Raw genomic sequence first — 24,905 nt, forward strand, 5'->3', positions numbered from 1 at the left:
AAGCCAGGCTGGATGAGGCCTTGAGCATGCTGGTCTACTGGAGAGGTGTCCCTGCCCATGGTAGAGGGGGCTGGGACTAGATAATCTATAAGGTCCATTCCAACCCCTAAAATTCTATGATTTTGTGAAGATGCTAATGGTCTCTAGGTGTCTCTTGGAATTGTGTGGTTTATCAAAGCAGGCAGTATGAGCCATTCACTTCTAGCAGTCTGTTGGCCTAGGGTTATAACCTAGGCACTTGAGCTAATGATTAGTATTTTAGTTAAAACATTAAGAGAATTTAATTTTTTGCTCCTTCCATTTTCAAATGTTTAAGCATATTAGGCAAAAAAGTCAGACTTACTTTCTAAACTAGAGGAATTAAACCACTTATGGGATAGACATAGTTTTGGTAAGTAGAATAAAAGAAAATATTTAGCTGGTTCTTATTTTGCCCATCAGAAATGAATCAGAACTGTGGAGGAAGAAAATAGAGTTTAAGTCTTTTTTTCCCCTTTCATTTTACTGAGAATGGAAAATTAGGAACATGTCAGAATGCACTCAGAAGATGGTGGGATAATGATAATTTACCTTTGTTTCTGACACAGAGCTCCCATTAAGAGTTCCTATGTTATATCTTGCTAATCTTCATTTTCTATTAGATTACCAATAAAATTGATGTTCTGGCTAATGTCAGTTTTTGGGAGTGCTAGCTGTAAATCAACTTACAGAAGGGATAATGGGAAGCTTTTCTTAATTGCTCTTCCAAATTTGAATTATAAATAAATAGATCCATTAGTAATAATTGAATCAATTTTTTGAATATTCATTGCTCCATCAGCATGTGAGAAGAACATATCCATATCCACCTATAAAACTCACCTGGAGATCCTAGATATGTTCCATAATTTTTCTGCAGAGCAACTTTCATTTACGATGTAAGTTCTAAGAGAAATAGTAGATGTTAAAAAGCATTTTATGCTTTTGTAATACTTATTTTTCTACATGCTGAAATTTAATTTACATGTCATTTCATATTATTTTAGCCAGGCATGGTCTAATATAAAGTAGGCATATGGGCAAACAACCTATACTAAGCACACTTTCCTGAATATTAGAAGCTATGTAAAGCTGGACATTAGTTGTTAAAGCTAAGATCAGACCTGCATCTTTAGAAGCTGGATGTATGTGACATTCTAGGAAGTCAGATGATGCATTAATAAAGAGATTGTTTCTGGCAAGCCTTAATAAGGACATGATTTCTAATGAGCCTTACATAAATATGTTGCTTACGTCTAGAGTCCTCACCACAGTGGAAACCTTCAGGTATTTTCAATGGCAATTTAATTGTGCTATTCAGTTGACGTTTTTACTTCAATTATGGGTGGAAAAAAAGGCTCTCAACCATTATAATTATCAAGATATTTTAGTAAATGTGATTTGGATGAAAACTGATACTGATACCTGTTTCATGCTGAAGACAATAGCTGTGAGGAATACATCTGTCCCACAGTGGGATTTTGACATTTGTGATGTTTTTGATGTGAACATTGTACTGTTTGAAGGCTGCTTATTTTAGCAGAAATGGAAAGAAATATATGGTGTTGTCAGTGCAAGTCTGCATGCTCTGAGTGAGGTGAGGTAAAGCAAGCACGTTTTGTCAGGGATAGCTGGAAGATGCAGTGGAAAAGTAAAGACTTTATGCCATGTATTTCCTGATATAACTGAGTTATATGCTTGGAGGAAATCAATGGTACTTTTCCTGGAATAAATTTGCACAATTTCACAGTAGTGTAAGATACTTAGGATGATTCCTTTTAGAGACTGGATGTATAGTCAGCTATGTCCCAGCACTGAAAGGGGAGCCCAGTTCTTCCTCAGCATCAAGAACTTCAGACTATTCTTTTGAAACATATTTTTCCTGTGGTGTAGCCTTTATTTCCCATTAATATTTTCCATTTTTCTGTTCCAAGTATGAAGTAAAACAGGTTTAAAAAACAGGCAAGCCATTTCCACGCTTTCATAAATATCTAATTTTATTTAGTCCTTTCAAAGCTGGGAAAATCACTAACGCAACCCATAAGTTTACTATTTTTAAAATACAGGTTAAAAATATAAAATGTGAGGTCATGCAAAATAGATTAATCCAATTTAGATACTGTGTACTTTATAGGGTTGACTACAGCATGTGATGTTGAAGGAAAAAAAGAGAGAGACCTGCAGTGCTTTTCACACTTTCTAGCAACATTTTTATGTTTTATCCTCTGGCTTGCTGAGCTACAGTTAGTCCAAGCAGACATCTTCCCTTCAGTTAGTTGACTTTTTCACCTTTCAAAAATCTACATTTTTATATCAGTGATTTATTTGGTCTCTCCATTGCTGTTATAAGATACTAAAACTTTTCAAAAAAAGTTTCCAAGGACATACATTTTTAGGTGACTTGTGCATCAGTAAAACTTGTCCAGCAACTAAGAATGTTTCACAAAACAAGTATTGGTAAAAGGGAGGCCATTTGTCACACATAAGATGAGGAAAAAAGGCCTATGTAGGGTGTTCATAGCTGACAGAGAGCAAGAATTCTATCAGGTCATGGAGTGATAATAAAAACTAGTGTCAGTGGCAAGACTACGAATGTTGGACATGCCTTTGAATAGAAAGGTGGTCTTGTGATTTTGGCACCCATGGCTCTGCTGGCTTATGCACCCTGCTTAGATTGCAGCCCAAGACATAGTCCATAGTAATTCTTGTTGTATAATTGTGTACCTCACCTGAGGTGATCAAGAGTCACATGCAGGGCATGATAATCACTGAGTCAGCAAATACTAGAAGATTACACTGATGCTATAAGAACAAATGTGTCCTGGTTTCCATTTGATACCCATCTTCATATTGTCATGAAGAGAAGGTGTGAAAGTACTGTCTCTTGCTTGTAAAGTTGGGTTTTGCCTGTAGCATTTTGCCAAAATGTAATATATTGCCAAAACCATATTTTATGGCTTGGTTAATTTTGATAGAATTGTCAAAATGCACCATCAGAGACCCAAGAACTTGGAAAAAGAAATGACCATTTCAGTGTGAGTGGTTATAAGATCTCCTCCATTCACCCTTTTTCCTGAAGCCTGTTTTCTACTTGGTGCCAAACCCAGCATCATTATGTGATTCCAGATTTCGCTTGCTCGTGGGTTTTTTGTTTCATTAACTTATTTAGTTTTTCAAAACAGTTATCTGAAGATAGGTCGTACTCCAGTGTTGCTACCTTAGTGTCTCCATCAAGGAACAATCTGGGAAGAGGTTCCTGGACCAGTACCTTAAGTGATAATCTGTTCATGTTTACTAGGGGATGGTATTACATTCTGCATGACTTTAAGCAGAGAAATTATTTGTCCTGGAATCTAAAAATCTAAAAAAATTGGAGAAGGATCCTGAATATGCTCTCATTAAGTTTGACTCCAACTGTTGTCCTTGCTGCAGTTGCTTCCTGTTTGTATAGAGTTGTAATCAGATTTATTCTGGATTACTTATTGTGCTTTTATGCCTGGTTTGCTGTAGAAATAAAAATACATGAAGAATAGATATATTCATATGTCTTATGCTGTAATTAAGAAAATATTTCATTTTTGTATGCATTATATTAATGATTCCATCACTTTTCTATCATGTTGATAATATGATGTATTTGTTTTGCACAGCTGAATATATTAGTAAGAAGGAAATAAAATGGAAAGTGTCACTGCTCAGACTATATTTAATGGTGCTCAGCACTACAACGTCTTGTGTCAAAACTGCAACTAGTTATAAGCCTGGTTCTTGTTTTCTGGGTATATGCCCTGTTAGCAGCCTTACATTAATATCATCTGGCAGGTCAAATAGAAATGTGGTTAAAAGTTTACTTTTGATTATGAAGAACAGAAGAAACAAATTTTCTTTCAGAAAATAACTGGTTTTTATAAGCAGATGTGAAAAATGGGAAAAGAGCAGTTCTGAAATATAACTGAATAGTGGACAGTAATATGTTAAAGTGGAGGAGAACACAAGGAAACTTAATTCTAGTTGTTCATAGCTTTCTTTCTTGATTAAAAAAAAAAGATGGTGAGAGATATAAAAACCATTTTGGAATATTTAGATCTACCTGGAAGATACAATGGAGAGCAGAGAAGGGAGAAGTTGTCTGTTTCTTGTGAGAGCTTAAATTCGCATATACTTTTCTATATTTAGTTATGTAGGCATGGCTACTCAAGAAAAATGCAAATTTAGTAATAAACAACAAACAGGATTATTTAGCTCTTCTAGTATTATAGCCAGAAATCACTATTTGTGGTTGGAATTGTCCTTCCAAGAAGAGTATGGGTAATGATGAAAGAACTAGTTACCAAAAAAACCACAAAGCAGAAATAGAACCCTAGAATATTGCAGGTAGAATTTATAATTTATCATGAAGTCATACTTATGTATGCATATTTTAGTTTGCTTTTTCTTTTACTAGAAGTCTCATCTGAGTAAAAATTTCTCAGTAAATTCAGTGTCATTGTTCACTACTTAATGTTGAGTAGGAAGAACCCAGTTGGTTCTTAGTAAACAAGTAAGGGAAATTGCTTTCAAGGTGAAAATACCAGTATTTGAGGATTACAGTGGCAAATGTTAAAAGTCTATAGTGGGGAGTACTTTCCTAGCTACACAACAGCTCCATTTCTTCCTGGTGACAGTGCCTTTCAGTCAGGCATGCTGTAAAAGCAGTAGACTAACTTCCTTCGCATACTTCATGGGTTTTATCTGTGGTGTTTCTTTTCTTAATTGCATGATTCTAGATAATTGTTAACAGTTTTCTAAAACTATTTTTAGCTTTAGATCCGGCTAAAGATCCATGTTTGAAGATGAAATGTAGTCGCCATAAAGTCTGTGTTGCACAGGATCAACAAACTGCTGTTTGCATTAGTCACCGAAGACTTACGCACAGGTAAATATGTTAAAAGTTAATCCTATAGACATTTCTTATAGTGTTCATGACAAACTTGTAAACTATAAATGAATTGTAATTAGTTTAGTTACTTTGCAAAATATGAGCAGAGTAGAAGTGGATTTTAGAAGTAATTAGATGTATGTATAATTTGATTATAACATTCAATATTTTATTTTTTTCATAAGCTGTATACTAGGATTACATATTTGAATACTGCAGGCTGCTGATGCAGATACATTTAGGGAAATACCTAGTATGCTGGTACCAAATTACTTTGACATCATCACTTTGTATATGAAGCTAGAGTACTCAAAACCACATGTCAAAGTGTAGGTAACAGCCCAATACAGTGTAAGTTGTTTGAAGTTGTTTGAAGAGTTAAAGAAAATAAGAATTTCTTGTCTGATGGAACAGGATCATTTCAAGTACTTTCGTGAATGGTGCAAGAAATGTTCTTCTGAGTGTCTAGTTAGGTTGAATACATACATCTGGAGTTTTTCAAACAAGCAAGATAGTACATGGTGAAAGGAAAGTTTTAACCATTCTTAATCTCCAGCTGTAGTTAATTAACAAGAAAAGCTCAACATTATTTGTAGAGTTACACTGTTTATATCAAACAATCTCAGTGTAGAACTAGACATTTTGGTTCAATAAAGTACTGTATCAAGTGCATGAATTTATTACCAAGGAAAGCTAGGTAGTCTAGTTTCAAATGCGTGTGAAGTGTTGGGAATATGTCAGTGCTAACTGTGAAAAGACAACACAATAATTTGAAATTTCTGAGACATATTATACGTATTATTGAAAACAGTGAAAAAAATGATGTCTCCAAGTACATGCAGTAGATGGGAACTGAAAACTTACACACTAGATAGTGCAGTGGTTGAATTAAGAAACTTTAGCCTTCATCCCTGGATTCTTCCCACAATCCTTGGCACTCTATTAGAAAGGTGTGATATTTTAAGAGGCAAAACTTGTCAGAATGTAATACAATCAGTAATGGAAAACTTTGGTATGCCAGCAACTTGGTGATTGTAAAAAGCACTGTAAGTCTAGTCTTGTAAGTTAGATGAAGCAATTCTCTACCTACCTGTCCTGAGCCAGGGGAGGGTTTTCCCAGCTTTAGATCTTCCCGTTTCTCCAGATTACCACGTTCAAGGAGAAATCAATTACTTTGTGCTTTCTTTCTAGAAAGATTTTCTCCATGCAGTTCCTGACTTTTCTGTAGTATTGTGGGATAAGAGTATGACTAGCATATACACAAGCAGTCATGTCTGCTGGGTCTCTTTATCACTCTTAATTTCTGCAGCCCAAGATATTATTCCTTCACTAGTATCTACAATTTGAATATTGATTTTCAGCAGAACCATCTGTTTTTCTAAGTTCCCAAAGGACTAGTCTACTCTTCATAAGTATTGGTAAAAATTGGATGAGAAAGGTTATATTATCAACTGTCAAGTTATGTTATCTACCTGTGTCCATTTCTAATGTATCAGTTATGTCTAATCTGTTGGGAAATGAGTATTTGCAAAATTTCATCCCACTAATTTTTCCTTCTCACTTTCTGTGTGTATATGTGGTGTTCTTCAAAGACTGGATAAGTTTAATAAGTAAGAAAAGACAGTTGAGGGTGTTTTCTGGAAAAATAGTTGAGACCTTTTTCATGGATTACTGGGAACTCTTCATAAGAACTTGCCCACGGATTTCTATTTGGACATATTTGCTACATAGATCCATTGATATTCCAGAGATTATTTCCAGGACTCTTGCACAGGATATGTAGTTTTAAGCATGTGAATTGATACAGTGGCAAAGAATTTCTTCAACATACAGTCAGGGAAGAAGAGGCTTTGCATACCTCCATGATAAATAAAAAGTTTATGGGCATGTTTGGGCTACCCCAGGGAAAGAAGCATGCAATACAGTTACAGATGAATAGATTTTTCTCTAGTGTCATCACGTTGAAATGCTCAGATTTATAGTTAAATTCTCTATTATGAGAAGCAGCATTCCTTAGCAGCCCTAATACCTAGTTCATAAATTTCTGTATAAATTCTGTTGCTTTTTTTAGGTAGTAGCATAAACAGAGAGGTTGCTGCTCGGTGAATGCTGATAATTATATGAAATGGAGAAATCAATTTAACAATTTCTTTTGTTGTTTGTAAGAAATCGACTTGCAGAAGAAACACATAGGCATAAACATTCTGTTATTCAGTCCATGGTGTCCCAGGGGTTCTTATCTATACAGTACAATTTCCAAACTATTGTAGTCCTGTGTGGATTTCTGAAGGCACCTCAGTCAGCACAATGAAGCATGGGTGGATATCCTAGCCTTCTGCAAGGCTGCTAGTGACATGATATGATGCAGTCCCAATAGGATTAATTAATGTGACAACGCACTACCTGTGCTTTCAGGACTATTAAAATTTCTACTAGCTTGGGAATCTCAACACTGATTTTGCTGCAGTGTGCTTGCCTTTGAATGTTTTCAAAAACAGCTACTGCATCTCACTGTCCTTTTGATGGTGGCATGGGTCAGGCAAGCCTACAGTTTTGCTGTTTCCTCAGTTTCCATGGCAGCTGAGATCATGGTTTCCTCTCAGTCCTGAGGTGCTGCACACAAGGCTCATTTCCTTTTCTGGTAGACTGCCAAGATGGCAAGTCCTCTTCTAGCATGCTTCTGCGGTGCCACAGCATCCCAAGACAAGAGCTTCTTTTATATACTGTCCTGGAAAGACTGAATAGTATTTGACAGAAAGGTGAAATAACTATTGTAGGTCATTGGTCACAAGACCAGTGACCTTTAGAAAGTATCAGGGCATGGTTAAAGGGGCAAAATTTTTCTTGGTAGCAGGTAATAGCTTTTGCTTCTCTGCTGGCTCTGTGTCAGAAGCTGTGTTCTGTGTGTTATGCTGTTAGCCATATCTTCTGAAAGAAAGAAGATATTTTTGAGCAGGGGAAAACATGCAGGATGTATACATAAATGTTATTGATCCAAATACTTCCATGTGGATTACTGTAGGAAGAGAGTAGCTGCCTGCACTGGAATGCATCATAAACAGGTAATTCAAAGTCTGGAGTAAAGTAGAATTTTTCACTAATTCTTTGAAATTTGGGAGCTTAACATTAACTTTTCCGTTGGGCTAAATGGTGTTTGGCCATCCTTTGGTCTTTCCAGTTTATCTTTATTGGTTAAGTGACAGGCTTTATAGGGGAAAAAGCCCTGTTAAGTTGTCTGTACACAAAATAATGAAATGCTTTGCAGTATACCTCATTGAGCTGCAATTTGTAGAGTATCAGAATACAGTAATTGCTAATTCTGGGATACCTTAATGTGAGTGTTATGGTGACAGGCAGTATATTCATCATACGAAGAGACATTGTCTGCTTGTTTTAGTTTTCAATCTCTTCACTCTTGGGAGACTTAATTATTTGCATCTGCCATACTGAGAATCTTTGGCAACTATGAGTTCACCCCTGTGAGTCTGGGGGAGAAGTAAGCTATGTGAACGTTCAGCCAGAAGAGAACTGGACAGGAAATAAAATGGGATGAGTCAAAGGAGGAGAGCTGTAGGTGGTAAGGGACATTTAATAATACCTGCAATGAAATATGTGCTTTTTATATACGCAGAGCAGCAAGTGGTAAAGTTAAATCCTTAAATTTTCACACCTTTGTTGTTGCCACTTAGAGCAAGGCAAGAAAGAATCTATGCTTGTACACCGCAAGGTGTAGGAGCTCATTAAGGCCCTGAAAAGCTAGTAGCTAACCAGGCTCAGAAAGGCTGAAAAGTTAGTCCAGCAACAAGCAATCATAGACTTAGAGGTCCCGATGAAGTCTGTTAACTTCAGCTTAGATTTGAAACAGGGAATTATAATATTGACACATACCACAGTTTGCACTAAGACATATTCTGTGAATCACAGGGTACTGTACTAAACTAAGCAGTGTATAGGTGAAATGCAAAACAAGTAGGTTAGCTGCAGGTGAAGAGCAGGACTCTAGAAAACTTGAAAAAATGGCAAAGGGTCACCACCCAGCAGAGAATTTTAATGTAAGCATGATGGTAAACATTTGCAGCGCCTGTGGTTTCAGTTGAATTACTTCTACTGGAATTCTGTTTTGGTACTCCATGCTTGTCAAAACAAAAATATTTAAGCCTAACACTTAAAGGTGAAAGAAAGGAGAAGAGGTGAGGGGGGAAGCATCTGGCTGCTTCAAATGTTACCCTTTTCTTTTATATCAAACTAGCTACAGGAGACAATTTACAAATGAGATCAGTTCTCTTGAGACCAAGTCATTGAACAGTTAATTCCAAGATTCCACTGCTTACTGCCAGAAACTGGTAGCTCATCAACATTTAGAAACGTGGTTTCTGCATAAGTTCTGAAAATGAGGAAATTGCAAAACAGTTTTGGGAAAAAAATCATGTTCCGAGTAAATCTGAGTCTCTTTGATATATTAGAACCTAGTGACTAACCTTATATTTAATCATTGATCCTGGTGGGATCTGATAAAACAGTTTTTTTTTTCTTCTTCCCTAAGTAGAAGAAAAGTACTGCATAAAATTGATTGGATACATTAAATTAATCAATGCTTGGATCCATGAAATTATTCAATGCATTAAAGTTGTGTGCAATTTTTCTAGGTAGATGTAGAACTGTCTCTTAGGAATTCCCCACCAGACATAATGGCCCCTGCACCAATTCTGATGGTCCTGCTATGCTCTAATGAGTTCATTTATGTACAATATGCAAATCAACACTACAGTTCTCTGCTATGGCAGAAATAGATAGCACTTGTCTCCTCCACGTTATATCCATAGCATGTTAAGACGGAATAGGAATGTTCAAAGACTTGACAGCTCTTACTTGTGTATGGACATCAAACTTCCTTTTGGATTTTCCTATTGGATTTTTTACCTTCTCCAATCATCGATTCTTAGGTTTCAGAGTGGGAAGCAGTTGAAACACAATTGATGTGTTCCAGATCCAGGTATTATTTCACGCATTAAGTATAGGAAAACTCTGGGAATTACTTAAAAACAAGGGATCATTCCTTTTGTAGCACATCTCTTCATTTATGATTTCTTTTCTCTGTTGATTATGCTTTTTATGTCTTACAGTCATTTATAGCCCCTTCCCTATATTGTTTTTGTAATGCTTTTAAAACATTCTTTATGATAACACCTATACCTGTGTCATTTAAATAATGTAAGGAAGGTGCTAAATAGAAAAATATAATTTTCTTGTCATAGAAGTGTGCAGCTTTTTGGATGTTCTATATCAGTAGCTGATTCCCAAGAAATACTGACCAAGCAATAGATTCTGATGATATTAGCAATTCTAAAAAAAAAAATTCCATTTTGTTAAATTAAAGGTTAAGGTAAGAGAGGTGGTAAAAAACATGGTAAGAACATTTCAGTTACAGATTGTGGTCACCTGTAAAATGGCAAAATTTTTTGTCATGAATAGAGAGTCATAATGAGAGAGTATTTATCTAAGTTAAAAGAATGAAAACAAATTATAACAGCTCATTTTCTATTAGAACTCCACAAACAGGTGCCAGAGAATTGTGCAGACTGGACCTGTATAAGTATCACAGCTGCGTAGGTTTGCAGTATAGAGGGCCTGATGATACAGAATTCACTATTTAAGAATTAGGGACTCTTAAGGGTTCTGTGAAATGAAGTTAGATTTAGTGACAATGGTTCCCTGCCCCTAAACCTGTGTGGAATAGGACCTGAATTTTGGGGATTAATACAAATTGTCTAGTATTTTTGCCTATGGATGCAGTCCTCAAGTTGCCATAATTTCACTATCAAAGCATATGAAAGATCATCACTCACTGAAGCTGTTAATGGTCAAGACGTTACATCACTTAATGTAATTTATTGAGGTGGGGGAGTTACATGTTTTGATTGCATTTAGTTTTGTTACAACTTCCTTTAGGGTTTTGAGTTAAATGACATGCGAAGTGCTGGTTTGGTTCAAGTCATTGGCCATCTAGACCACTATCTTGCCTTAGACTCCTGCCCTCTCACAGTGTTTCTGAAGAATGTGAAAAACCAGTCTAAACACATTTTTAATGAGGTAGAATAGCAGAAGTTCTTCCCTGGGAGTGTTCATCTTAGTTTTTATAACATGAAGAAAATGTTCTGTCTCAGTTTGGAAGTGATGAGTGTTGGGCCTGGAAGCATGAGGCGGGTTAGCCTGGACTCTATGACAGAATCTCAGAGTAACACTGATTCCAGCGTGAAAGCAAGCCAAAACCTCTTCTGATTCCACGTTATGTGTACTGCATGGCTGAGATTATGCCCCCGAGCATAAAAAGGGACAATGTCCAAATATGTGAGAGGCCCATTTGGCACACACATATATAATGTACATGTATTTATACCTACATGCACGTACATACATAGAAATATGTACTCAAGCATATATATTTTGGTTTTATTCATATCACATGGATAAATTTATCCCAAATTTCCAAAATGTCATACTTTGGAATATGAGGTATTTTGCTGTTACTCTTGCTTTACAATAAAAGAAATTGGGTTTTCAGTTTAGACTTGTTACCACTGAGTTTCTGAAAAAAACAAAGGTGAAAAAACAGCTGCAAATCTGTGGTTCTATTAAGTAGTCCGAGCAGTTTTGAAAGAGAGTCTGTTAGAGCTGATATGGAAGATACTCTCATTAGGTTATGAAAAAAAAGGAAAAGAAGCAGAGAAGAAGGAACAGCATAGCTTTGTAGCTTCTCTGTATCTTCAGGTGCTGCAATGTTTTATTATGATTTTTTAAGAAAAAAAAATTGAAAAAAAACTGAAGCAAAACAAAGGACTTGCTTTGGGCAGATTGTGTGAAAGTTGCAAACAGCACTATTTAGGATGTCATCATTTCACATGATAATGGTGCTGAAGAAGGCCAGCTGGTGCAGTTAAGTCCCTTATTGGAAATTTTAGTCTGATTCATTACTGTGATTTGTAGTTGTACACAGAAACACTTAATCATTCTTATCCGCCAAGCTCTATTGAATCTACTGAAGGCTTTCTGGTTCTTTGCATAATTTGTGCTGCCAGTCTGCCAGTTTGGCAGTGTTTCAAGCTTGTTGCATTATCTCTGTTTGTTTGCACAGGAAGTGATGCTGCACGTAGGCTGAATTTACAGTAATTCTTTTGTAATAGACTAATGAGCCACACTCCTTCATTCACAATACTAACATTATATTGCTTTGATTAGTCCAATTATTGTGTAACTATGCTGTTGTGATCATACTTACACTCTAAAAAGTACTGAAAAAGGAAATTTGCTTAGCTGTAGCTTAATTGAACTTGCTGAGAAAATAATTTGGACATTGATGTGCTTAAGCAGAGAGGTGAACATTTGAATATTCTGGGGATTTTTATATGCGATGCAATTTAATTTATTAAAGTAAGAAAGTGAAGCTTCTTCTTTACTCTCTGCTTCCTTGCATTGGGGAGGAGAAATGTTGACTAACACTATGCATCAAACCTTTTGCATCTGTTGTGAAGGTCCATTAATTTCTTGGTGAGCTTGGGTTTCTTCCATTTGTGTTAATGGGAGCTGTGGATATACAGCAAGAGGAAAACGGGATCCTCTCATGGATACGATTTTTATAGTTTTTGCTTCTAAGCTTCAAAACTCAAAAATTTCTGTCCTTAAGAAAAAACCCCAAACCATCCAACCCTTGCCAACCTGCAACCCATGGCTGTAGAAACCTAAAATATGAATGTGTCAGTGTTTGGAGTTTGTTTTCTTAGTATGTCATATAGATTTTTAGGACAGCAAAGCACACTTTAAATAAAGGAGACCTAAACAGAGCTTCTCTGTTCTATTTTTTAGCAGAACAGGTGTTTTCCACTGTACTTTTCCCATTCAAAATTCGTGATATGCCTTTTTTTAATGGAAAATATGGAGTCCTACACTAGACTAATTCAGATGGACTTGGGTTAGTTTAGTAAGTCCTGGGCCTATTCATGTTCTACCTGCTGCAGTTAGCTTGTTCAGATTGTTAGTTGCCTGTAGGAGTTGGCATGATGAATTTTTCTGTGATCGTGAGTGTCCTACTTTCAAATTCTGTAATAAGGATTGCAGAAGTGCACAGAATTTAGGATATATGATAATTTTATAGATTGACTGTTACCTGAAGTTGCAGGTACAATAAAAATAGATTAATACTTACAGTATAACACTTTACTAATAGACACAGATGTACAATTCCTAGACTGTTCCATAAAGCAATAAATAGCAAACAAACAAACCAAACAAAAAACCACCTCAAAACAAACCAACAGATAAGGAAGTCTCAATTCTCTTCTATGTTTGGGGCAATATTTCTTCACTAAATAAAGGAATAGAGAGATTAACAGACCACTGAACTGTTTCATTGCACCTATGTATCTTGGAGCATATGTAGTAATCAACACTTAATTTTTTTCACTATGATGTAAAATGATTTAATTCATCATTTTTCAAGCATGAATGGGCATGGTAAAATCATTTATCTGTTCCGCTTCCTAATTATTATTCTTTCTCCCTTAACTGTAGCGTGTTTTAGTGCAGAGTCTAAAATAACAACTGTTGTAAAATACAACCATTTGAATCTTAGAAATAATGCCTCTGGGAAAGATGTTTCACAGAAGAATATACCTATGTGGACTCTTTTCCTGTCAGAGAGTTTCATATGTATCAAAATTTAAAATAATTAATGTTATTTTAATTCAGGGGTTGCGTCATTTCGTGATCAGCTGAAGATCTGGTCACATAAATATTTCTGAAAACATTTGTACATCTTGAAGAATGCGTTCCCCTTGCCCTTGCCTTCAACACTTGCACATTAATTTCCAACGAATGCTTGTACTACTGAGGTTTCCATACTTATGAAAGCTAATTTGAAATTCAGCACTAGTTATATTCTACACTTTTGGGTTTTTTTAAAAAATGACCCCAGATGTCATCTTCTCTTCAACCCCAAACTCACTGGTGCAAGGAAGAGGCAAATAAAAATAAAGGTAATCCACGAGGTGATTCAAGCTGGGGAGTAGAGCAATAACCATATGACTAGAGGAAGCTGATATCCTAAGGATATAAATGATTTTTCATTTTTGGGGCATGCTACTACAGTCTCTAAGGAGGTTAGGAAGTAGGATGTGAGGGCTTGCTGTTCCCTTATTCATTATTATCATTAAAGCCGGAGACCTCTGTACTCTTGACATTTCTACCCATAAAATTCTTTCATAGAGAACCAGTAATAGAAACACTTCTAGGGAAACTTTTTCTTACAGATTTGAGGGTTCTGGAGAACTAAATTTCCTTTCATATTCTATAATTGTACTGGCATCTAGAAGTTGTATGACATCATACAACCATTTGCTTCAAAGTAAAAATGCTGGAGATTTTTTTACCTACACTGCAATACTTTTGTCATATTCTAATTCACCTTTCTTACCTTCAGGCTGTAAAACAAGGTAATTGTGGTTAATTCAATATTGTCTGTGTGGTCAACGGAGAAGCAAACACAAAGTGTCATTATGAAGAACTTGGAAAACTTAAGCAGATGCAGTAGTTATAAAAGCAAACACAAAATGAAAATTTATAAGGAATGGTGAAGAGAATAGTCTGCAAATGTTAAGAAATCATTTTATGAATGAGATCTCGCAGTTTATTTGAGTTAATAGTCCTGTTGTCTCTGGCCACCTTTATAAATGACACTTACCAGAAACGGAAACACTGCAGAGCTGTTAGAAGTATGATCAAAGCCCTAGAGAGACTTTTGGATGAAAAGACACTGAAAAATGGGCACTTAGCATAAAGCTAAGGATTTTATTTCTCTAATCATTGCTTAGTTAGCTTAATTTACCCTCTCATAATAAAGGAACAGGGAGACTACAAGAGGCAGCAGATTCAAAACAAATTTTAGGAACCTATTTAATTGTGAAAGACACTACTGCCACAGTGCTCTTGGTCTGCATTATGCTAAAAGTAAGGTTGAGAAATGTGTACGGAGAGCTAGAACAGTCCTCCAAGCTGCATACAGGTAAACCAACTCATTTTTCTGGCATATGGCAAAACTCTTCTGGGCAACAGAGGTGTAGGTTTTGCCTCTGGTCAGTTTCCAGTTAAATTTTTCATGCAGCTGCTGTCTAAAAAGAGGTGCCATATTTGATAAGCAGACTAGATGCTAGCACAATTAGATACCACAATTTACTTTCTCACCAAAGTAATTCAGATACCAAAAGATAGTTGGCTTTATATGCCTGAACCTATGAAGTCTGCAATAAAAATAAAAATTGAGCTAAAATATGACCTAAAGAGAGAAAAGTACCACTGGAAAAAGTAGCACTGTCTGCTTTCAGGATTTTTAAAAGAAATTAAAAAATCCTTCTTCTGTGCAAATAAATGCTTTTCCAAGCAAATTATGAAATGCTTTCTGTGCTTCACAGTGGGGGCAGAAAATATGTGTATCTATATATGTCATCTCTCAGTAGAATAATTTGCTCTTTCCCCCACATAACCACAGCCTTTTTGTCACTCTTACTGTGTTTCAATTTGGGGACTTCAAAGCTGGATTTGTGGTTGGTCTTCTAAAGCAAAGTATTTGAAAACATGTTCAGCTCTGAGGTTAACAGTGGTGAATTTGTTTTTTGCAGAGTCATGACTTTGAAGATGAAATTAAGTAGCTAAATCATGCTAAAATTTGTGTTAAGGTGTGCAGAGTACCAGTGGTGCCTAGCTGGGGCACCAACAAGGGCTCCAGTTGTATGAAAATGAAGAGCCTCTAGGAGCAACTGAGCAGAGCAGAACCTGAGGCCTGAAGTATCTTATTTTTCAGTTTTGCTGAACAGTTTGAAATAACGTTTTTAATACTCAGAGAACTTTCCAAATTCTGCACGATGCAGAGTGAAGCAGTCAAACAAAGCACTAAAAGCTGAACCACAATTCTCTTGGTGTAACCATCGCATAAATATTGATTATTGCTATTTTACCTTTTATAGCATATATTTGTTTCTTTAGGATTTGATCCCTGGGCATTTGTCATGTAGTTTTATTTACTCTTTTTTTGCTCTCTTCAAATAACTCCACTCCATTTTTATAGATTAATTTGCTCCATCACAGTACTTCATGTTTTCACTCAGCATGGCTTAATGTTCATGCAGTCACATCTGTGAATCTGAAATAAACCCTGGTGTAAGTGATGCTTTATGGGATCTTGAATGGAGAAGGAATAGATCAATATGTATTATCCTGTAAGTACCATTTTTATGGAACCCACATTAGAGTAATTAAGGAAGGAAAAAACCCCAAAAGTAAGGAAGAGCCTATGCTGATGGTGTTTATGTATATTAATAGAAAAAAACCAAATTAAAGTAGGAACATTACCAACTTTATTAATGGCAGAAGAACAAGTTATATCTAGCTTTTTGGCTACCAGATTATTTTTGAGTTTTGGAGACTTTTTAAAGGCATACTGGGAAATACAATGCCAACATACATAAAAGAGAGCTTCTGTTGTACTAGACTAAATGTGAGACAACATTACAGTAATTAGTAAAACTTCTTTTGGCAATATTATTGGCAATCTGTTTTTATTTGATATTCTGGCAGAGGTATTTCATCGTAGGTTTCTGTTTTATATTACATTTTCATCTTTAAAATGATCTATTTATGTGCCTGAATTAGCAGACAAGAAAAACCTCACACTTTTAATCTATTTGATTTTCTTGGCTCAAGCAACAGTGCAAGTAATCCTTTATGTTTTAAAAATAGCTTCGTTTATAGATACCAATCAAAATAGCAAGGTTTTGTTTTAAACTCTTTGGTTTATTTCCAATACAGCACTAACTCTATGTATCTCTGTCAGTTTAATATATTGTCCCGATCCACAAAAGCAGAGGGGATTTAGGATCAAATGTTCCCAGAGCTAGATTATGACAAATGAGGTCAGATGTTCGTAGCCAAAACTATAACTCACTTTATTAGCATCCAATAGAGAGCTAGAAAAAGGCAGAAAGGAGAAAAGGGGGGGAAATGCAAAGAATATTATAAAAAGCAAAGGATAGTCTCCACCTTGGATCCAGCGGTGTCCCGTTGATCCGTCTTCTTCAGTGGGGGTGTGCTCTCACCTGGGAGGTATCAGCTTGCTGCTTTTATTCTTGCAGGTCCGGCTTAATTACGGCTCTTTGTAGACCAGGCACTTTCCCAGTGTAGGCCTTGATATTCAGTCCTTATCAGGGGTCCTTTGTGGTGGTGAACTGGCAAGTTTTCTGCAAAGTGGAAGTCGTTTAGCAGTAACACGTTGTCATATACCAGGCTTTTCATCTGAAGTGGCTGTTGTGTCTGCACTGTATGTGCATGTCCCAAGCCAGATGATTTTCCAGCACTGCAAGGCTGGAGAATCATCATGTGATGGCCACAGCTGGGTACTCTGCACTCAGGTACATTGTTGAGACAAAACAGTTAAGTTTTTTCAATCTCTCACATAAATTTATGAGAAAAGCAGGTTACTAAGTAAAACCAACTATGAATTAGTATAAATTGCAACTTCTTTAAGCTGTGAAAGTTCACAAAGTATATAAAAAATGCTAAATTATTTCCTAACTATGAAGGGAACATTTTTTTCCCCCCCCAGTGAGACTCGCTGTTGATGATCTTTGGATTTGATCAGAGAGGTAAAAGAGTATTACAAATTAAAACTAACTTTTAAGGAACATCAGTATTGTTGCAAAATATAATTAAGGTTTGAGGAATAAGGACAAACACAAGCATTGTGTGACCAAAATGGAAGCTGTGCAAGTGTTGCTCTTTCTTTTATTAAGTTTAGCTGGCACAATGCTTTGTTGAATTAGGTTTTATATTTATCAGATTTTTTCCCCTTTCCTCCCATGACGTTTATCAAAACAGAATTTCTGTGTATTTGGCAATGTGCCTGACCAGAGCGTACAGACCTGTTGCATAGTGAATGTGTAACAGAAATGCTGTTCTTTGTTGGTTTGGGCTTTGTCATGTTTATGCATGAATTTCATTGACTGAGATTTAGGGATAAACACTCCTGACCTATGAAAAACTTAGCCTGTCTTCAGTAGTAAACAAGGGGGAAAAAAAAAAGAAAAAGGAAATTTCTGATGTTCTTTTAATGTAAAAGAATAGCAGTAGAATAACTTAGTATAATCCATCAGATAATCCTCCATGAATAATAGTTCTGTGACCCCTTTTTGCTCATTTATCATCTTACTGTACACTTTTTGCTATATATGTTATGTAAGCAGGCCTCTGTGTCAGCTTGTCAGCTTTATATTCCCCTTTTCTGGTGTTATCAGACACCATTCATAAATTCAGAAGATATCATACTGACAGAAAAGATAATACCAAGCTGAAAGCCTTTCTGTCTCTTGGTTGGTTGGTTGGTTTGTTGTCTTTTTTTTTTTTTTTTTTTGCTCCTCTTCCTCTCCCTCTCAAGGAGTGAGAAAATTGATGCTCATAGTAACTCTTCCATCTATCTGAAGAGCACTTGGAAGATTACAGTGCAATAAGTTGACAGTTGGCTACATGATCTAAAGGAATTCTTTCTTTCATAGATATGCCATAGCTGTTAACCAGTGCCAGACTACAGAAGTTTAGTTTTGTGAAGCACTGGTTTGCAGACATACATCATTCTCTTAAAAACTCATGAACTGTAAAAGACTGTTGTTTGCAGCTTCCAAGTGCTCTTCTAACACCTGATTGACAGTCTGACATCACACTTTTTGTCATGAGTGGCCTAATGTAGTCTCAACAGCAAAACTACTGTTAATAATAGTTTAATGCTAATAATAGTAAGTTAATACTACTCAGGTTTAATTTAAATGCCATATAAAGATCCTCAGTAATCCTGAGCACCATTGCATAAGACAATTTTCTGCCCAAGTGTATGCTGTGCCTTAGAATTTATAACTACAGGCATGATATTGTGATGCTTTTGAAATTATTTTAGGAAGATAATGTGTTTTAGTTGTAGAATAAGGGGCAAGTATTCGTAGCCCTAGAATTATCAAGACAGCTGTCCCATATCAAGCTTTATTCATAGAATCATAGAATGGTTTTAGTTTGAAGGGATGTTAAAAATCATCTAGAATAACCCTGCTGCCATGAGCAGGGACACCTTCCACTAGATCAGGTTGCTCAAGGCCCCATCCCATCCCGCCTGGCCTTGAACACTTCCAGGACTGGGGCATCCACAACTTCTCTGGGTAACCTGTTCCAGTGCCTCATCACCTTCATAGTGGAGAAGTTCTTTCTTATATTTGGTCTAAACCTACCCTCTTCCAGTGTAAAGCCATTACCCTTAGTCCTATTCCTATGTGCCCTTGTGTTGTTCCTCAGCACCAGGCAGTAAATAGTATATAAAGAGGTTTGGTTCTGTCTATCATGTGGTTTTCTTGTTTACCAGAATTATTCTTGATTTAGGTGAGTCCAGTTCAAAGTTGCTTAACCTAAATGGATGTCAGAGTTGGTAGAATTACATTACACATTGCCTGTAATATAGCAGTTTAATGTAAAAAAATCTCGTTTTTACTCTTTTAGATAAAGAAGTGTGGTACTTTTGGAGGTGGGGAGAACAATTAATTAAAAGTGGCAGGTTGAAGGAGGTGGACTGTAGGTGGTAGGAGCAGCATCAACCATGCAGATGGACATACTGATAAATGGAGTTAAGTACTGTAGAATGAAAGCTGAAGCAGGGTTTGGGGGGAAATAACACTCACTGCAAAGCTATGCTAAAGAGCAAAGAACATTTATTAAAATTGATGGCTGCAAGGTTGTGTGCCATCAAGGGACTCTAAAGCAACTCTGATTCACTTATGCAATTAAGGGATACTCAGATCCCTGAACATGAATACTTTGGATGTATTCTTTGTAAAAGTGGCTTATTACTTCTCACAGGTGTAATGAGGAGCTTGGAATTGCTAAATGCTATCTGGAGAGGCATATAGTTCCTTATGTCTCTCCATGAATATTTCAATTTTGGCTCAGAGTAGTTCCATGTTACATATACATCAGAAGAAAATAAGCTACTAATCTTGAAATACACTGCTGTATGTGATGTTAGAACACAATTTCATGTAAATTTTGCCCTTTAAAGAATGGATTATTCCCTGTTCTCTCCCTATGTCTCAGCTGGCGTGAGAAAAGGCATGATGATAGTGGAAATGCCATCAGTATAAATAAAGTGAAAAAGGAGAGACAAGTAGCAACTGCAGTGAATGCAAGAGAAATACCTTTCAAATTCAGAGCTAAGAGGCTCAAGTGGAACAAGCTGATTTTAGGATACTTCCAGAAGTTATATTGTGTTGTACTCCTTTTCTGTTGGAGTGCTAAAACTAAAGCTGATAGAATTAAACCAGTAAAACATATACAAATGTATCAATATACTAAACCATTCCAAGATAAGTAGTGCAGCAAATCAATTTGCCAGTTGAAAAATTATGAAAATATGTCCAATTTTCTCTTTATGGGGAAAAAAAAGGAAACTATTTGTTTTCCCCTGTAGTCTCATGATTTTGTCAGTTAAACCTGGGATGTGATAGAGAAGAGTAAACTTTTGCTTTCCTCATTGTAAATTGGTGACTTGTCATTTAAGAAAGGTGCATGAACAGAGATGATGTGTGCTCTTCTGATAATTGCAAAAGTTATCATGAGCTGTTCATTAAGGAATCAGGACCACAAACTTGAGTGCATCCATGTATGTATACTTCCATACATATTAATATACATTTTGGTATAAATATAACAACTTGTGAGGATAAGAAGGAAGCATGGTATATCAAAGTGACAAACCACCACATTTAAAAGTGTTGAAAAACAATTTAAATAAGCCTGTAGCATGACGTTTGGATCTGAAATGGTAATGTCAAATATGGAATTATTATTATGGAGTTAGAGATTTTTGCATACTAGTAAAAATCTGTAGTAATAATTTTAAGAGTTGTTGCTTGTAGTGATGCAGTACCAAGGTGTTTTAGAGAAGCAATTTCTTGAGAAGAAACTCTTCTACTTGAGAGAAAGCAAAATTTTTATTTATTTTTTTTGTTTTAACCCCAATGGAGAATGTGAGGAATCTTGTATGATAACCTTGTTATATTCTAAACAGTGTTTAAAGTGCTACAGACAGCATTGAGTTGGCTATGAACTTAAAGATAGATAGTGGAAAGTTGCATTACTCAGCCTCCAGCCCTGGATGACAAAGAGTCAACCAAACATTGTGCTTTCTATTCCTCCATGCTTTAGAGTCATTGCACAAAATGAGAGTAACATTAATGCTATGGAGCAGGAAGTTGACTGGGTCCTGAAAGTGTTTGAAACATAAAATCCCATGTTCCTTTGGGCAATCTGACATCCTCGTCAGAGCATACACATAGATCCAACCAATGTAATCCTGAATTAGATATAGAGCGGTTGTAGTATCTCTAGCTACTTTAGTGGAACTTCTTCCACAGTACCGTGCCATTTGAATGCCCATAAGTCAGGAAGAATATTGAGAGTATTCAGAAAAGAATTCACAAGAATGGATGCAAACATACCTTATCATGAAAGGCAATGAGAACATCATATGTATTTGCAAGAGAAAATAGGAAGCATGTGCAGTAACTGTTTGAATACTTATTTGGACACAGAAATTTTCTGACAAGCTCCCTAAAGTAACAAAGACATGTTTCACAGAGGATTTCTAAATGTACCTTCTTCTAACTTTGTAATATATAAGTTACCTAATTTGTTTTGCTAAGCCTAATGTTAAAAAGTGATAATAGTAGAAGTGGTATCAATATAGTCAGACATGAACTAGTCTTCTGTAAATAGTGTCCCAGCAATTTTTCCCCCTGTACTTGCATTGAACAGGGCATGATGTCAGACCTATTAAGTTTTTATACATTACCAGACATGCATACATTAACCATGAATTATAAAATATATGTTGCCATATAATTGTTTGTCCAGCTGGCATTTCAGTATACATTCAGTTTAAGCCTTCTTTCAAGCAGGTGTTTATGCACATGGGTCAAATATCATATGAACAGTATGTTTTGTGGACAATTAAATCAATAGAGCACGTAATTGTACCTGTTTGTGTAGGTTTTGCTTAGCAAGACACACAGGGTTTGGTTTGTGGGGTTTTGTTATTAGAACTGAAGAGAACTGGAAATTACCCCACCCCTTCCTGAAAAGCCTTGAAAATAGGAAAATACCTGAAAAAATAATGTCTGGGAGCATAATGAAGTTGTTGGTTTTTTTGAAAGAACCCTTTAAAATGAAGCTAAATATAATTAAAATATTTATAAAGGCATTTTTCATTGAGAGCTAGGCTTTTACCCTTCACTGTGCTGGTTATTCTACCTGATTAAGTAGCCTGGATTATGGCAAAATGCATTTGCCTTCTTCCAGTGCTGACAAGTGAAGCTGGTTTTAGTGGAGATTAGGATAATCTTATAAAGCAAATATATTTGAGAGAATTAACAAATATGAAATAGAAATACTAAGAGAAGGCTAAAGCATTATTTCCTCAAGTGTTTACTATACTCTGGTGTTTACTGTTTTATTCATGCACTGACTACTCTGTCAGAATAATGTATAACCCTCAACACTTAGAACTCTGTTTCTTGTAAAGAGCTGAATTGTACCATAGAGTTCAAATACCTTAGGACAGAGGTCTTAGACTCTTCCTTGTTTCATGACCTGAAAATAAAGGAGGTCTAAAGTCATGATGCTACCATTAGGCAGTCCCAAATGTTACCTGCTCTGACTATGCAATCTCATTTTTAAGCTTAAAAGATATAATTAGTATTTTAATATGTGTAATATATGGAAATAGCTCATCAATATGCATAAGAACTTTTAAAGTTAATTCAGAGTTTATAAATCATGGTTGTATATTGGGGAAAAAAAAACCATAGAGAAAAATTCGTGTTAATAACAATTGTGTAAAAATTGAAAGAAAAAGACTCATAAAAATATCTTTTTTTTTTTTTTTTTAAATGCACAGTTCATGTATGGTGTGTATAAAACACTGAAAAAAGTAAACTTCATATAGAAGAACTTGTACAAATTTTGTCACTATTGGTCACTTTATTCAAATATAAAGTTGTATTTTGTATCCTTTGTTCTCATAGAACAGAGGAAACAGCTTCTGGAACATCTGCTTTAGGATAAAAAAACAAGTGGACACAAATCCAAAAAAGTTGTCTTGGGGGGAAAAAACAACAGAAGTAACCTTTCTGGGAGAAAACCCAAAATCTTTTTAGCAAATGCCTAAAAAAAACAACCCAAGAAGGAAATATAGCTGACAAATGGTGCAATAATCTTTGGAGGAAGATGCATAGAGGATACTACTAGATTTTGAAGGATTAAGAAGATTTGATCAGATACTTTATATGAATATGTAAGAAAATCTGAAAGGGTTTTTTTTGACTGGTGTGTTTGGGGTATTTTTTTGTTCTGGTTTGATTGTTGTGGGTTTTTTTAATCCTGGGGAGAGTTGTATTGTCTTAACATTTATGTTCTGACATTGCTGGGAAAGTGATATGTTTTCCAGAATGTTGCAAATGCTGTTCTTGAGAATGTACCATCAACTTGAAGTAATTTTAGCATTGATATATAAGTGTGAGAAAGCCTTCTAGTAAGTAATAGATTACATGGAGTGGATATTTTTTAAAAAAAGTAAACAAAAGAATGAGTTTTGGAGGAAAAGTGAGCAAGTACAGAAAAACTCATAAACTTAAATGGTCAAGCTGTACATTATTTTAACTCCTACCCTGCATCAGTCACATTGCAGAAATCATGTTTCTTTAGTTACCTTTTGTACTTAGTATTCAGAAGGAAAAAAACCATGCTCTTTTGAAATTGATCAATGGGGAAATATTTTCTACCTATAAGCCTATCTAAAGAGTTGTGTATAGAGTATTGAAGAATGCAAGTAAGTTTTTAAGTACTTCAAAGAAATAAAATATTTAGGCTGCCTGCTGGCTCTAAAATGCAAGTGATTGACAGAGCAGGCATATGATTATAATATTAAAGGGAGAAAATGGAAATCCTTCTTTCAGGTATTGATTACTGTGATGTTTATAAATGGATTTTTCTTCCTTCTCTTCTGTCTTCATTTTCAAGCAGACACTGTGACTTATCCCACATGAGGGAAGAAAGAGTTGGGAGCATGGGCAGTGTGAGTGCAGCTTGCCAGGCAATGAGAAAGATAGATTGTGTGAGAATCACTCTGCAGGGTTCTGAATCTGATCAGTGGAGTGTGACTCTACTCTTACAATGGTGAATGAACATTTTTGTAGCAGCAAGTGTTTTGAGCCAATAGGAAAATTAAATATGTTTTTTGTGAAAACTATTCTGTAATTATGTTAGATGTGAAGTAGTGAATCTTGTAGGATTGGCCACCCTGATAGTAATACTGATAAAAATATTTTCACTATTTGCCTGCTTTGGGTTGTTGAAGTGATTATTAGTGTCGTGGTTTAACCCCAGGCAGGAGCCAAGCTCTACGCAGCCACTCACACACTCCCCACCAATGGGACGGGGGAGAGAATCGGAAGGGTAGAAGCTACGAAAACTCATCGGTTGAGATAAAGACACTTTAACAGAGAAAGCAAAAGCTGCACACACAAGCAGAGCAAAACAAGGAATTAATTCACTGCTTCCCACAGACAGGAGGTGTTCAGCCATCTCCAGGAGAGCAGGGCCCATCACGCGTAACGGTTCCTTGGGAAGACAAACACCATCACTCCAGATGTCCCCCCTTCCTCCTTCTTCCTTCCACCTTATATACTGAGCATGATGTCATATAGTATGGAATATTCCTTTGGTCAGTTTGGGTCACCTGTCCCAGCTGTGTCTCCTCCCAGTCTCCCATGCATCCCCAACTTCCTCACCAGTGTGGCAGTATGGAAAACAGTAAAGGCCTTGGCCCTGTGTAAGCTCT

General features: G+C 36.0%; 1 protein-coding gene across 2 annotated transcripts in view; it reads left to right on the forward strand.

Moving 5' to 3' along the window:
• Positions 1–4,826: 4,826 nt before the first annotated feature.
• The window catches only part of SPOCK3 (sparc/osteonectin, cwcv and kazal-like domains proteoglycan (testican) 3), a 102,106-nt gene continuing 82,027 nt past the window's right edge, over positions 4,827–24,905 (forward strand). For both annotated transcript variants that reach the window (XM_009070899.1, XM_009070900.1), the window contains exon 1: positions 4,827–4,933. In XM_009070899.1, the coding sequence (XP_009069147.1) occupies positions 4,851–4,933 (83 nt within the window). In that variant the 5' untranslated portion in view covers positions 4,827–4,850. The remainder of the gene's footprint in view (positions 4,934–24,905) is intronic.

Source organism: Acanthisitta chloris, unplaced genomic scaffold (assembly GCF_000695815.1).
Source record: "Acanthisitta chloris isolate BGI_N310 unplaced genomic scaffold, ASM69581v1 scaffold6853, whole genome shotgun sequence".
Lineage (NCBI taxonomy): Eukaryota > Metazoa > Chordata > Aves > Passeriformes > Acanthisittidae > Acanthisitta > Acanthisitta chloris.